Source organism: Rhinolophus hipposideros, assembly GCF_964194185.1.
Source record: "Rhinolophus hipposideros genome assembly, chromosome: 6".
Lineage (NCBI taxonomy): Eukaryota > Metazoa > Chordata > Mammalia > Chiroptera > Rhinolophidae > Rhinolophus > Rhinolophus hipposideros.
Genome location: NC_138052.1, coordinates 37050863 through 37066286, shown reverse-complemented (window position 1 = coordinate 37066286; position 15424 = coordinate 37050863). Strand labels below are relative to the sequence as shown.

The following is a 15424-nucleotide window of genomic DNA, read 5'->3' as shown; positions in this document are numbered from 1 at the left end:
CAGACTTTGATGCTATAGAAATATTCCCTGGTGTCACAATTCTTCTCTTTTTGCTAGTGAATATTTGAGATTTAATCATTCTTTTTGATAGCTATGGATGTGTTAATCATATTTTCTCACTGCATTCTTGACTCTAATGAACTGTGCTTTGAAAAATAACCTTGGTTGACTACATTGTCTTGAGGAAGAGTGTCCGGACTGGCTGACGCAAAGATTCCTTGTCAAATATATTCCTATATTGAGGATGAGAACATTAGGCAAAACAGTCTCTCTACTGGTAGCCATTACCATACCCAACTCCTTGGCTCTGAGCCCTCACTCATGAAGCAAACTTCTTGGATCACTTCACTCCTTCTGTAGAACAGAGAAGCCCATGTAGAAATGCCAACCAGCAGGCAGGATTCTATCAGGTTGCACAGTGTGAACTCTCCAAAAATTAGTAAATTAGAATTGGGTATTACAAAAATGACTATACAGACCTCATTGAGGCTTTACTCTTCTTTGTTGTAGTAAAATATACATGCAATAACATTTAGTATTTTAACCTTTTTTGAGTGTACAATTCAGTGGCATTGGGTCCAATTACATTTTGGTGCAACTATCACCACTATCCATCTCTAGAACTTTTTGATCATCCCAGCTCAAATCCTGTACCCATGAAACGCTAACTCTTCCTTCTTTCCTTCAGCCCCTGGAAACCTCTATTCTACTTTCTTTCTCGGTGAATTTCACTCTTCTAGAGACCTCATGTAAGTAGAATCATAAAGTATTTGTCCTTTCGTGTCTGCCTTATTTCACTTGCCATAACGTCCTTAAGGGTCATCCATTATGTAGCAGGTATCAGAATGTCATTAAGCCTTTACTTTTTAATTAAATTTTATACATATACCCTTTTTTGGGGGAAAGCTGACTTTTTATTAGTCACAAAGCCATAAAGCGTTTTATCTGCATAGAACTGTGAGCATCACTGACAGTTTTCACTCATCAGCCCTTTAAATGCCATTCTCTTCCAGCACTATGGCTCGGGCTCTGTCATGTTTGAACTTTCCTTAGCCTTTTAACAAAGGAAAGACTGTGGAAACACATCATCTTCACATGAAAAGGGAATTTTTATTCTGAAATATGTAAGCTGCTTAACATATTAGGTGAAAAATTGAAGGCACTGACCTTCACAAGTCGGGGAGCTGACAGTTCTAACAAGAAAATCATGTCTTTGGTGGCCTCAGCTTATCTTGAAGCCGTTTCTGCCCTCCCCCAAACCTGGAGCACTGTGAAATGTAGCCAGTCAAGTCTCAGTTGTCACACCCAGAACAGTGTCTTGTTACTGGGAGTCATCTCCTTACTTCCCCTCCTTCCACTGACTCCCAACAAACTTCTGATCAGTGTTGCTCAGTGCCTTTTAACCACTTCCCATTGAGGAGGAATAAGGTCCAATCTCCTTAACCTGACTTTTAGATCCCCACATAATAGAATGCCAAATTACCTTTCCAGATCCTGCCAAATAGGATTCCTCACTATTTTAGTCACAGGTCCTATATTTTTCTCCTTTATCTTTCTTCATGTTTTTTTTTCCCTTTGATGGCAACATCCTCCCCAGAGTCTTTAAAAATTATGACCCGTAAATAAAGCTCATTTCAAACACCCACCTTGTTCAAGAAACCCTTTCAACTACTCCCACCTTCCTATAATCATTCCCTCTGTTGACTCTTTAAAACACTTTTATTTCTACCTCTTCTTTGGACTCTATCATATTATCCTTTGAACTATAGTTATCCACACATTTGTCTTAGTGCTTAAAACTTAGTAGGCAATAAATTGTTCAAAACAACACCTCACATTGTGACTTGCACAAAGCAGGTCCTTTAAAAATATATTTGTTGTATCATTTGCTTGTTTACAGAGTGGTCCATGGCATTGCAACCATCAATTAATCATGGAACCAGCTCTGTAACAGGTGGGACCTCTTGAGTCCCAGTGGAAGGAAGCAGAAGGTAGGATCATGAAGTGTAGGAAACAGATCTGAGTAGTGAACTGGTGTCCATTGCTAATTATTCACCCAGAGTAGGTGGGACGTAGGTGACATTTTGTTTGCTTCATCATTTTCTTTGTTTTTTGGTTTTTGATTGTAGTGTTCAGAGGAATTACAAATGCAAAGGACCTTACACTCAGATAAAAATACAGGTGATGTGAAAATGAAAAGAATCCATATTTTAAAAGATCTGTTCTTCCTTTTCTAAAAAGGGACGGGGCAAAATCATACTATTCAGATGATTTCTGTAACTCTGGAATGTACACAGCACTTCACTGTGCTAGTGATTAAGCTACCGTAGAGAGTAACAGATTTTCCCCTAAAAACTTTTAGAAAAAATAGACACTATCCTAAACTACTACCTTTAGGTAGAATAATTTTTGACTGTCCTCTACGGAATATATAATAATGATTTCTTTGTTGTTTGCTGATTTCTTAAACTGTTATATTTATAAAAAGCAATATTTAAATCATGTTTAAGGTTTCATGGGGAAAAAACTGTTTTAACGGTGGGCTTTTTGTTCTCAAGCCAAATGTGCTATGCTCAGTTTAGAAAAATAAATGTTAAATTGATTCTGGATTGAGTGCCAATATATTTAAAAGGAGTGAAAAAGCAAATCAGAAATGGGAAACTGATGAGGAGTGAAAGATGAAGCAGGTTAAAATTATAAATATTTCCAGTTACTAATCTTAGGAAGCATTGGATTACAGTGCCACTGGCAGTTATTTTGGATTCTTAGAAGATAAAGTCCTAGTGGACTGAGGAAAGAAATATTTATATGGTTCACTTATTTTTTTAAAGAGTCAAAGAGATATCCTAATAACTAAGATAAGTTTACTTAGGTTTAATCTTGAGATGAAAATTGTAGATGAAATCCTTGAAAAATCTATTTGTGGTACAGACATCTAGAGGCACACAGGATTCTATAAAGGAATGGGGTGGCTTTCTGAAACTCAGTGTCAGACAATTTTAATTTCCTTCCATGTCAGAATGATGGGACACGTAGCTTGGAGGCAAGCAATAGAGGCCATTTATGTCTTTTAGTTAAGCTTTCAATTTTATCATACATGTGATGCCCAGCAGCCAGCTAGGAAAATACATCAAATACCATGTTTCTCAAGTTCCTAGCCCTGGAGAGTTCCATGAGAATTTTTAAATACAAGAATACAATCTTTTTCAAAGTATTCTGCCAGTTAAAAAGAAAAATACTAACTTCTGCTTGCAGTAAAAAAAAAAAATGTAATTGAAATATCTTCCTATAGAATGGCTTCCATTTCTTAAGTCAGTGTTTTTCAAAATGGTTTTAGGCCCTCCAGTGTATTTTGGGGACTGTATTACTGGTTCCCAGCAGGAACCAGATGGCACAATTGACTTGGGGGGCTGAGAGGACTTACTGAAGGGACTCTTTACAAAGGGGTAAACAGGATTTAGGGAACAACAAAGGATAGTTCAGCTGGCAACAGCTGCTACCAGCCCTGATCTGAGGGGGCTGGCAGGTGGGCAACAAAAACCCAGAGAAGACGGGTATGGCAGGGGCCACCAACAAAAACTATTGTCTTCGATAGGGTGACACAGGTGTTCTACTATGACAACCTGAGGAAGGTGTGTGAACTCGTGAAATTATATTAAAAGTCAGGGATATGCATGTGAATGTGACTTTTCCCGCTCAGACGTCCATAGATTTTGGCAATGGTCTGCAAAATGATTACCATATATTTCTGACAAGATAGTAAATGGGAGAAGATATTTGCCAATGATACATCCAACAAGGTGTTGATATCCAAAATACATGCAACTTAACACCAAAAAAACCACAAAAAACAAAAACAAAACAACACAAAAAACAATCTAATTAAAAAATGGGCAGAGGACCTGAATAGACATTCCTCCAAAGAGGACATACAGATGGGCAATAGACATATAAAAAGATGTTCACTGTCACTAATCAGATAAATGCAAACCACACTGAGATGCCACCTCACACCTGTCAGAATGGCTATCATCAGGAAATCAACAAACAACAAGTGTTGGCGAGGATGTGGAGAAAAGGGAATCCTCACGTACTGCTAATGGGGTTGCAAATTTATGCCACCACTATGAAAAACAGTATGGAAGTTCCTCAAATAATAAAAGTAGAACTACCTTATGACCCAGTAATTACACTTCTGGGTATTTATCTGAAGGAATCACTAATTTGAAAAGATATATGCATCCCTATGTTCATTACAACATTATTTAGAATAGCTAAGATATGGAAGCAACCTGTGTCCATCAATAGACGATTGGATAAAGAAGATGTGGTACATATGTACAATGGAATATTACTCAGCCATAAAAAATAATGAACTCTTACCACTTGTGACAAAATGGGTGGACCTAGACTGTATTGTGCTAAGTACACTCATAGAAATAGAAAACAAATGATGATTACCAGATTAGAGGGGGATTAGGGGGTGGTTGAAAAAGGTGAAGGGATTAAGAAATACAAATCGCCAGTTTCAAAATGGCCATGTAAAATACAGCATAGGGAATGTAGTTGATAACATTGTAATAATATTTGCCAATGATACATATGTGTGGTGTCAGGTGGGTACTAGACTTATCAGGCAGATTACTTTGTAGTTGTATAAATGTTTAAACACTATTCTGTATACCTGAAACTAATATAATACTGAATGTCAACTATAATTGAAAAATAAAACAATTTTTAAAGATCTATATTTCTGAAAGGAGGAAATAAAATTTGAACTGACTTTGTTATATTGTTGAAATTGATTTATAGCCCTTATTAAGCACCTACAGGATATTAAGTACTAAATGACCTTCTATAACTAGATAAAAATAAGCCAGGAAAAGTTATTTAGTGTATTTTGGAACAAACATTGAGGTTTACTAAGCAGTAATTAAACTTCAACTGTCCACTTGGTTGGTATTTGGGAGTGAAACATGAATAGAAGAGCTGGTCATAGCTGTTAATGAGGTCACATAGCAAATTATATTGAATAAAATACATATATTGCTGTGAATGGTTGGTCAAGTGATCACATTTGGATAAAATTAACCTGAACGGAACTCAACAATGTATTTGTTATTCATTTATTTTTGGTGGTTTTGTTTGTTTTTTGCTTATTTTTGTACACACATCATTTTATTTGGGGAGTTTTATTTGTTTATTTTTAGTGGTTAGACACTTATATAATTTAAGAAAAGCGATCCTCTGATTAGTCTAGAACCTACCTGGCACTATACATAGTTATTATCATATTATTGACTATGTTATTTATGCTATACTCTACATCCCCATGACTACAATGTAACAACAAATTTGTACTTCTTAACACTTTCCCCTTTTTCACTCATCCCCCAACCCTCCTCCCATCTGGCAACCATCAAAATGTTCTCTGCATCTGTGACTCTGTTTCTGTTTGTTTATTTTGTTCTTTAGATTCCACATATAAGCAAAATCATATTGCATCTGTCTTTCTTTGTCTGACATACTCCACTCACCACAATACCCTCCAGGTCCATCCATGCCACGACAGATGGCAAGAACACATGCCCTTCCCTGCCCAAGTAATATTCCACTGTATATATGCACCACCTCTTCTTTGTTCATTCATCCATCGATGGACACCCGAGCTGCCTCCACATCTTGGCCATTGTAAACAATGCTTCACTGAACACATGGATACACACGTCCCCTCAAAGTAGCATTTTGAGTTACTTCAGATAATTACTCAGAAGTGGGATTACTGGGTCTTTCTTTCTCCCTTGTTACACACTTTGTTTTAAAGTCTATTTTCTCTGGTATAAGTATTGCTACCCCAGGTTTGTTTTTCATTTTTTTTTCCCCCATTTTCATGAAAATTCTTTTTCATATCCATTTGCTTTCAGTCTGTGTGTGTCTTTTAATCTGCAGTGAGTCTCATGTAGACAGCATATGTAAGGGTCTTGTTTTCTTTATCCACTCAGGCACACTTTTTTTGGATTGGAGCATTTAATCCATTTACATTTAAAGTAACTGTTGATAGCTATGTAGTTATTGACATTTTATTATTCATACTTTTTAATTTTTTATATTTTTTATTTTTATTTATTTATTTTTTAATTTATTGGGGCAACAATTGTTAGTGAAATTACATAGATTTCAGGTGTACAATTCTGTATTACATCGTCTATAAATCCCATTGTGTGTTCACCACCCAGAGTCAGTTCTCCTTCCATCACCATATATTTGATCCCCCTTACCCTCATCTCCCTCCCCCCACCCCCTTACCCCCTGGTAACCACTAAACTATTGTCTGTGTCTATGAGTTTCTGTTTCTCATTTGTTTGTCTTGTTCTTTTGTTGCTTTTGGTTTATATACCACATATCAGTGAAATCAGAGCATTCTCTGCTTTTTCTGTCTGACTTGTTTCGCTTGGCATTATACTCTCAAGATCCATCATCCATGTTGTCACAAATGTTCCTATATCATCTTTTCTTACTGCCGAATAGTATTCCATTGTGTATATATACCACAACTTCTTTATCCATTCATCTATCGAAGGACATTTTGGTTGTTTCCATGTCTTGGTCACCGTAAACAAAGCTGCAATGAACATTGGAGCACACGTGTCTTTATGGATAAATGTTTTCAGATTTTTTGGGTAGATACCCAGGAGAGGGATTGCTGGGTCATATGGTAATTCTATTGGTAATTTTTTGAGGAACCTCCACACTGCCTTCTATAACGGCTGCACCAGTCTGCATTCCCACCAACAGTGTATGAGGGTTCCTTTTTCTCCACAGCCTCTCCAACACTTGTTACTATTTGTCTTGTTGATGATAGCCATTCTGACTGGGGTGAGGTGATATCTCATTGTGGTTTTTATTTGCATTTCTCTGATGATTAGTGATGTTGAGCATTTTTTCATATGTTTATTTGCCATTTGCCTCTTTGGAAAAATGTCTGTTCAGGTCCTCTGCCCATTTTTCAATTGGGTTGTTTGTTTTTTTGTTGTTGAGCTTCATGAGTTCCTTGTATATATTTTGGATATTAACCCCTTATCGGAGGCACTGTTTGCAAAAATCTTCTCCCATTCAGTTGGTTGCCTCTTTATTTTGTCGATGGTTTCTTTTGCTGTGCAAAAGCTTTTAAGTTTCATATAGTCCCATTCGTTTATTTTAGCTTTTACTTTCATTGCCTTTGGAGTCAAATTCATAAAATGCTCTTTGAACCCAAGGTTCATAAGTTTAGTACCTATGTTTTCTTCTATGCAGTTTATTGTGTCAGGTCTTATGCTTAAGTCTTTGATCCATTTTGAATTAATTTTGGTACATGGTGACAGATAACAGTCCAGTTTCATTCTCTTGCACGTGGCTATCCAATTCTCCCAGCACCATTTATTCAAGAGGCTGCCTTTCCTCCATTGTATGTTTTTAGCTTCTTTGTCATATATTATCTGTCCATATTTATGTGGTTTTATTTCTGGGTTCTCAATTCTATTCCATTGGTCTATGTGTCTGTTTTTCTGCCAACACCATGCTGTTTTGATTATTGTAGCCCTGTAGTGCAAGCTAAAGTCAGGGAGTGCAATACCTCTAGTATTGTTGTTTTTTCTTAAGATTGTTTGGCTATTCGGGGTCTTTTGTGGTTCCAATCAAATGATGATTTTTTTGTTCTATTTCTTTAAAAAATGCCATTGGGATTTTGATGGGAATTGCATTAAATCTGTATATTGCTTTGGGTAATATGGCCATTTTAACGATGTTGATTCTTCCAATCCATGAGCATGGAAGGTCTTTCCATTTCTTTGTGTCTTCTTCAATTTCTTTCAAAAATGTCTTATAGTTTTCAGCATATGGGTCCTTCACATCCTTGGTTAAGTTTATTCCTAGGTATTTTATTCTTTTTGCTGCAATTGCAAAGGGAATTGTTGTTTGTATTTCTTTTTCTGAGATTTCATTGTTAGTGTATAGGAATGCAATGGACTTTTACACGTTGATTTTTGTAGCCAGCAACTTTACTGTCTTTGTTGATTTTTTTCTAATAGCTTTTTGGTGGAGTCTTTAGGGTTTTCTATATATAGCATCATGTCATTTGCAAAGAGTGATAATTTAACTTCTTCATTCCCAATTTGGATGCCTTTTATTTATTTCTCTTGCCTGATTGCTCTGGCAAGGACTTCCAACACTATTTTGAAAACAGAGGTGATAGGGGACAGCCCTATTGTGTTCCTGAATTTAGAGCAAAGGGCTTCAGTTTTTCACCATTAATTATGAGATTAACTGAGGGCTTTTCATATATGGCTCTTATTATGTTGAGGTATTTTCCTTCTATACCTATTTTATTAAGTGTTTTAATCATAAATGGATGTTGTATCCTGTCACATGCTTTTTCTGCATCAATTGATATAATCATGTGATTTTTGTCCTTTATTTTGTTAATGTGATGTATCACATTGATGGATTTGCAGTGTTGAACCATCCTTGTGCCCCTGGGATGAACCCCACTTGGTTGTGATGAATAATGTTTTTAATGCATTGTTGTATTAGATTTGCTAGAATTTTGTTCAGGATTTTTCCATCAGTATTCATCAGTGATATTGGTCTGTAGTTTTCTTTTTTTGTGTTGTCCTTACCAGGTTTTGGTATCAGGGTAATGTTGGCCTCATAAAATCAGTTAGGGAGTACACTCTCTTCAATTTTTTGGAAGAGTTTGAGCAGGATTGGTATTAGATCCTCTTTGAAGGTTTGGTAGAATTCACTAGTGAAGTCATCTGGTCCCAGACTTTTGCTTTTGGGAAGGTTTTGGATGACTGATTCAATTTCGTTACTGGTGATCGGTCTGTTTAGATTTTCCATTTCTTCATGGTTCAGCCTTGGAAGACTACATATTTCTAAGAAGTTGTCCATTTCTTCCAGGTTATTGAATTTGGTGGCATATAGTCCCTCATAGTATTCATGGATGTTTCTTTGTATTTCTGTGGTATCTGTGATAACTTCCCCTTTTTCATTTCTGATTTTGTTAATCAGTGTCTTCTCTCTTTTTATCTTAGTGAGTCTAGCCAAGGGTTAGTCAATTTTGTTAATCTTTTTAAAGAAGCAGCTCTTTGTCACATTAATTTTTTCTGTTGTCTTTTTGTTCTCTATTTCATTTAGTTCTGCTCTGATTTTTGTTATTTCCTTTCTTCTGCTGACCTTGGGTTTCACTTGTTCTTCTTTTTCTAGTTCTTTAAGTTGTAACATGAGGTTATTTATTTGGGATTTTTCTTGTTTCTTGAGCTAGGCCTGTAATGATATAAATTTCCCTCTTAAAACTGCTTTCGCAGCATCCCAAAAATTTGGGTAGGATGTATTTCCTTTGTCATTTGTTTCTATGTATCTTTTGATCTCTCCTCTAATTTCTTCTTTGACCCAGTCATTCTTTAAAAGTATGTTGTTTAATCTCCATGTATTTGTGTTTTTTCCTGCTTTCTTTTTGCAGTTGATATCCTATTTCAAAGCCTTGTGATCAGAGAATATGCTTGGTATGATTTCAATCTTCTTAAATTTGCTGAGGCAGATTTTATGTCCCAATATATAGTCTATCCTTGAGAATGTTCTGTGTACTCTAGAAAAGAATGTATAGTCTGATGTTTTAGGATGAAGTGCTCTCTATATATGTCAATTACATCCATTTCATCTAATGTGTCATTTAAGGCTGCTATTTCATTATTTATTTTCTGTTTGGATGATCTATCCATAGCTGTCAATGATGTATTTAAGTCTCCTAGTATAATTGTGTTTTGGCCAATTTCTCCCTTTAGTTCTGTTAGTAGTTGCTTGGTATATTTTGGTGCTCCCTGTTTGGGGGCATAAATATTGATGACTGTTATGTCTTCTTTTTGTATAATCCCCTTTACCATTATGAAATGTCCATCTTTGTCTCTTGTTATCTTTTTCACCCTGAAGTCTGTTTCATCTGATATCATTATGGCTACACCTGATTTTCTCTGGGTGCCATTTGCTTGGAGTGTCAATTTCCACCCTTTCACTTTGAGTCTATGCTTGTCCTTGTAGCTGAGATGTGCCTCTTGGAGACAGCATATGGTTGGGTTTAGTTTTTTGATCCAATCTTCTACTCTGTGCCTTTTTATTGATGAGTTCAGTCCATTTACATTTAGGGTGATTATTGATATGTAAAGATTTCCTGTCATTCTATCTTTAGTTTTCTAGTAAGGCCATGTGTCCATTGTTTCTTTGCCTTTTTGTTGTTGTCTGTTATTTCTGTGTGGTGGTATTCTATGATGTTTCCCTCTGTTTCTTCTTTTATTACAGTATGTATTTCAGTTCTGGATTTGTTTGAGTGCTTACCCTTAAGTTTATGTAAAAGAAAGTTTGATATTTAGAGTATTCCATTGTCTTCAGCACACTTAATTTCTCCATTTCCATATTATGGTTCAGGCCTTTACTCTCCCCCTTTTTATGTTTTGGTTGCCACAAATTGTCCCTGTTGATGGTAGTTGAATAGCCTCCTTTAGTATTTCTTGTAGTGCAGGTCGTATATTAGAAAATTCCCTCAGCTCTGTATGTCCTGAAAGGTCTTTATTCCTCCTTCATATCTAAAGGATATCTTTGCTGGATATATTATTCTTGGCTCATAATTTCTCTCTTTCAATAGATTAAATATTTCGTTCCACTCCCTCCTGGCTTGTAGAGTTTCTGCTGAGAAATCTGATGATAATCTAATGGGCTTTCCTTTGTAGGTTACCGTCTTCTTTTCCCTGGCTGCCTTGAGAATTCTTTCTTTGTCTGTGATTTTAGACAGCTTCAATGCAATGTGCCTTGGAGAAGGTCTGTTGGGGTTGAGGTAATTAGGTGTTCTATTTGCTTCTTTGATTCGAGGATCCAGTTCTTTCCCCAAGTTTTGAAAGTTCTCATTGACTATTTGTTTGAATATCCTCTCTGTTCCCTTCTCTCTTTCTTCTCCTTCTGGTATTCCATTATTCTTATATTGCTCTTTCTGATGGAGTCAGAAATTTCGTGTATAGTTCTTTCATTTCTTTTAAGTTTCAAGTCTCTTTCTTCTTCCATCTGTGTAATTTCCAGGTTTCTATCTTCGATGTCACTGATTCTTTCCTCCATCTGGTCAACTCTACAACCTAAGCTGGTTATTTCATTCTTAATTTCTTCTGTTGAGTTCTTAATCTCCAGAAATTCTTTTTGGTTCTTTTTTAAAATTTCAATCTCTTTCGTAAAATGCTCATGTTGTTCTTTGATTGCATTTCTGAGTTCATTAAATTGCCTTTCTGTGTTTTCTTGGATCTCGTTGAGTTGTTTCAGAACTGCAGTCTTGAATTTTCTGTCATTTATGTCACATATTTCCATATCTTTAAGTTCCTTTTCTGGAGACTTTTCACTTTCTTTCTGAGCTGTCTTGTTGTCTTGGTTATTCATGGCTATTACTGATTTATTATTTCTCTCCTTGACATCTACAGGAGTGGTTTCTGCAACAAGTTGATAGGAAGAGGTCTTTCTTTTGTTTTCCAGTACTTGGTGGTAGAATGTTTTATTTTCTCTCCGACTGCAGCCTTTTTTTTCTGTCTCACATGGTAGTGCTGTTTTCTCTGCACTATTCCAGCTTCTCACACAATGGGGGGATTCCCTGGGAGATGGGCTTCTCCTCTGCTAATAGTTCGCCTGGGTCACAGGATGCAGTGTCCATGTGGGTATGCGGAGAGCTTTTGAAGTTCCAAAGGTCTTCCTGTACCAGATTCAGAGCCCCTATGTTTCAGCAGTTCTGTTTACTCCTGCAGAGATCCACCCAGATAGGTGGGGTCAGGGGCGGGGTGAGTTGTTAGAGGTGGCCTGGAGCAATGGTGGCAACCACCACCACAGCCATTCCTGCTTCCACAGCTCCCTCCCCTTTGCCAGAACTAGTTGGGCTGTGAATCTGTGTCTGCAGTCCATAGTTCTCAGAACAGCAAATATTCTGTTCTTTTGATCTGAGACTGCTACTGTTCCATGTCTAGCACCGGGCAGGTGGGGGCGGGGCGAGCTCTGAGAGGGTAAGGAGGGGTGGCTAGTCTCAGTGCCTAAGGCTTCCTTTCTCTGCTCCACAGTGAGGGCTTAAACCACCGTTTTCAGCCTTCTTCCCTCAGTCTTTTCTCCAAGCTCTCTGCCGTGAGTGTTGGGTTAAGCCGTGTTATATGCTGCCCCCTCAGCCCTGTGGCCATAAGCAGAGCCCTAGCAGTGTGAGTTCTTCCCTCCCCCGCAGCTGCGGTAGTTCCAGGATGCAGCGAGCTCAGAGCACCGAGCCAGGTCTGCGTCCTATACCCCCGTGGCTCCGTCTTTGCACTTCTCCTTTCCCTCATCCCCTGATTGCGCGATTCTTCCACCTTTAGGTGAATTCAATAGTGGGCCTCTTCGTCTTGCCTGTCTGCTGTGCAGGGAGTCCTTTGTGGAATTATTGTTGTTTGATTAGTTGTAAATTCCAGGGGAACTTTGCAGAGGCTCACCTCACGCTGCCATTTTGATGACGTCTGATATTTTTTATTTTTGTCTTAAAGAAGTCCCTCTTAGATTCCTTGTTATTCTGGTTTGGTCATGATGAAATCTGTTAGTTTTTTTCCTTGTCTGGGATGCTCTTAATCTGTCTTTCGATTCTAAATGATTGCTTTGCTGGGTACAGTAATCTTAGTCCTTGCTTTTCATCACTTTAAATATTTCCTGCCAATCCCTTCTGGCCTGCAAAGTTTCTGTTGAGAAATCAGCTGAGTCTTTTGGGAGCTCCCTTGTAGTTAACTAACTGCTTTTCCCTTGCTGCTTTTAAGATTCTTTCTTTGTCTTTAACTTTGACATTTTAATTATGATGTGTCTTGGTGTGGACATCTTTGGGTTTATCCTGTTTATCTCTGCTTCCTGTGCTTGTATATCTATTTCCTTTGCCAGATTAGGGGACTTTTCTTCATTATTTCTTCAAATAGGTTTTCAATTCCTTGCTCTCTCCACCTTCTGGTACACTTATGATGCAAAAATTGGCATACTCCAATACTCCAATGGCAAATTTGATGTCCCAGAGGCCCCTTAAACTATTCTCATTTTTTTGGATTCTTTTTACTGTTCTGATTGGGTGTTTTCTACTACCTTATCTTTTAAATCCCTGATTCAGTCCTCTGATTCATCTAATCTACTGTTGATTCCTTCTAATTTATTCTTCATTTTCGTTATTGTAGTCTTTATTTCTGACAGGTTCTTTTTTGTTTACCGTCTCCATTTTTATTTCCTGTCTCTTTTTTGAAGTTCTCTCTGAGATCATTGAGCATGCTTATAGCTAGTGTTTTGAAATCTGCACCTCATAGATTGCTTGTTTTCATGTTGTTTGGTAGTTTTTGTAGAACTTTGTTCTGTTCTTTTCTGTAGGACATATTTCTTTGTCTCCCCATTTTGGCTGCTTCCCTGTTTCTTTGTTTCTATGTATTAGGTATGGCTGCTATGTCTCCCAGTCTTAATAGAGTGGCTTTATGTAGTAGGTGTGCTATGTGGCCCAGTGATTCATTCTCCCTGGTCACCTGAGCCAGGTGCTCCAGGTGTGTCCCTTGTGTGGGTTTTTTGTGCCCTCCTATTATAGTTGGTCCTTGGTTGTGGTTTGCACTTCAATAGGAGGGTTTAATCCTTGAGCTGATGGGTTGTGAGGACTGGCTGTGACTGCAGTGGATGAGCAGTTGTACAGGAGCTGACCCTACAGAGTAAAACTTTAGCAGGGCTCTGGTGCCTGCTCAGTCTGCCCTTTGGGTGTGTTGTCCTCTGAGGTGGCCAGGTGATGCTCTGGCTATGTCCAAAGCTGGCCACTGATTGTTCAGCCCTGAAGCCTCCTGGGAGAGGATGCACTACAGATCAAGTTCAGCTGCAGCCTGTGTCCTGTCTGGGGCCACCTGGCAGGAGCCACAAAGCAATCCACAGATGGCTGTCACCTGTGCTGGGCTTGGAGGTGCGTCAAGAGGCCAAACGTGGAAGTGAGGCCAGCAATTGCTAGTGCCAGGCTTAGGCATGCTCAGCCAGAGGTATGGGACATGATGAGGCCAGATGCTGCTTGTTTGGGTTTGTGAACTTTTGAAAGATTTTAGGAAATGAGCCACGACATGATATTTGTATGGAAAAGTCCCTGAAAGCTGCTTGGGTGTGCCTGAAAGTTGGGTGGGGTGCGGTCTCAGGGGATCACCAGGGCTGAGCAAATGAACAGTCTTAGCCAGGTTGATGGAGACTCAGATATGGCGGCTCCCTCTGTCTGTACCAGGAGGTGGGAGGCTGGAGGACTCAACAAAGAAACAGTGGATTGTGTCAGCACTTTTGTCTGGGAGAAAGCTGACCCTCCACCCTTCACCTTAAGCCTTCCACTTCAGTTTCTCCTTGTATTTCCCTGGTGCCTTTTGAGCTGCTGCCCCAACAGTGGAGCTTAGATCAAGTGAGTCTGTCAGTGAAGAAGTCTGTTCACGGGCCCTTTAAGAGGAATGCCTGGGACTACAGCCACCCTCCATCTCACTCAGCCACAATCTATGCTGGTTTTCATAACTAGAAGTTATAGGGATTTCTCTCCCTGGCACTAGAACCCTGGGTTGGGGAGCCTGGTGTGGGGCTCGGACCCCTCATTCCTCCAGGGAAACCTCCACAGCCAAGATATCCATCCCAATTTTTAACCACCTAGCCAGTGGGAACAGCTCATTCCATGTCTCTGCCCCTCCTACCAGTCTCAGAGTGGCTTATTCTGTATGTCCTTAGACATAGGACTTTGGTTCAGCTAGACTTCATGTTGTTTGGTTGTTCTGTAGTTTAGCTGTAATGTCAATGTGGTCATGAGAGGATGCAAGCACAGCGTTTACCTACTCTACCATCTTGACTGGAAACTCTGTATATGTATCGTTTTATACACTTAGGTTATTTCCATATCTTGGCTATTGAGAAAAAGGTAACTATGTCAGGTGATGGATGAGTTAATTAACTTTGTTGTGGTACTATAATAATTTCACAATGTGTATGTATATCAAGTCATCAAATTATATACTTTAAATATATATAATTTTTTGTTATTTATACCTCAAACACATATATTTGTATATACTATTCCTGAGGTCCAGGAGTAAGATTCATGTAAAAGGGTATTCATGATATTTATAGAACTATTCCAGTGGAAACACTGTCTAAAGACTTAGAAGTTCAGCTAGAGGAGCATCTGCCAGCTTCACAAACTATCCATTCTTCTAAATCAATGGCTCTTGACCCAGACTGCAGATAATCAGGGGAAATTTAAAGCAGGGCTATCCAGGCCCACTCCCAGAGATTCTTATTTAGTTAGCCTGAGGTGTGGCCCCAAATGTTTTTTTTAAAGGCTTCCTTGATGACCCTAATGGGCACTATTGTGGAGAGCCACAGG

General features: G+C 38.4%; 1 protein-coding gene across 2 annotated transcripts in view; it reads left to right on the top strand.

Moving 5' to 3' along the window:
* CCDC148 (coiled-coil domain containing 148) overlaps positions 1–15424 on the top strand; it is a gene marked incomplete at its 3' end in the record, with an annotated part of 459403 nt that overhangs the window by 229794 nt on the left and 214185 nt on the right. The window contains exon 15 of one of the 2 annotated variants that reach the window (XM_081052568.1): positions 689–788. The exons of the other annotated variant lie outside the window; for it this stretch is intronic. Coding sequence (XP_080908694.1) covers positions 689–757 — 69 coding nt within the window. Of the gene's footprint in view, positions 1–688; positions 789–15424 lie in introns of those variants that run through there. 2 annotated transcript variants of the gene reach the window in all.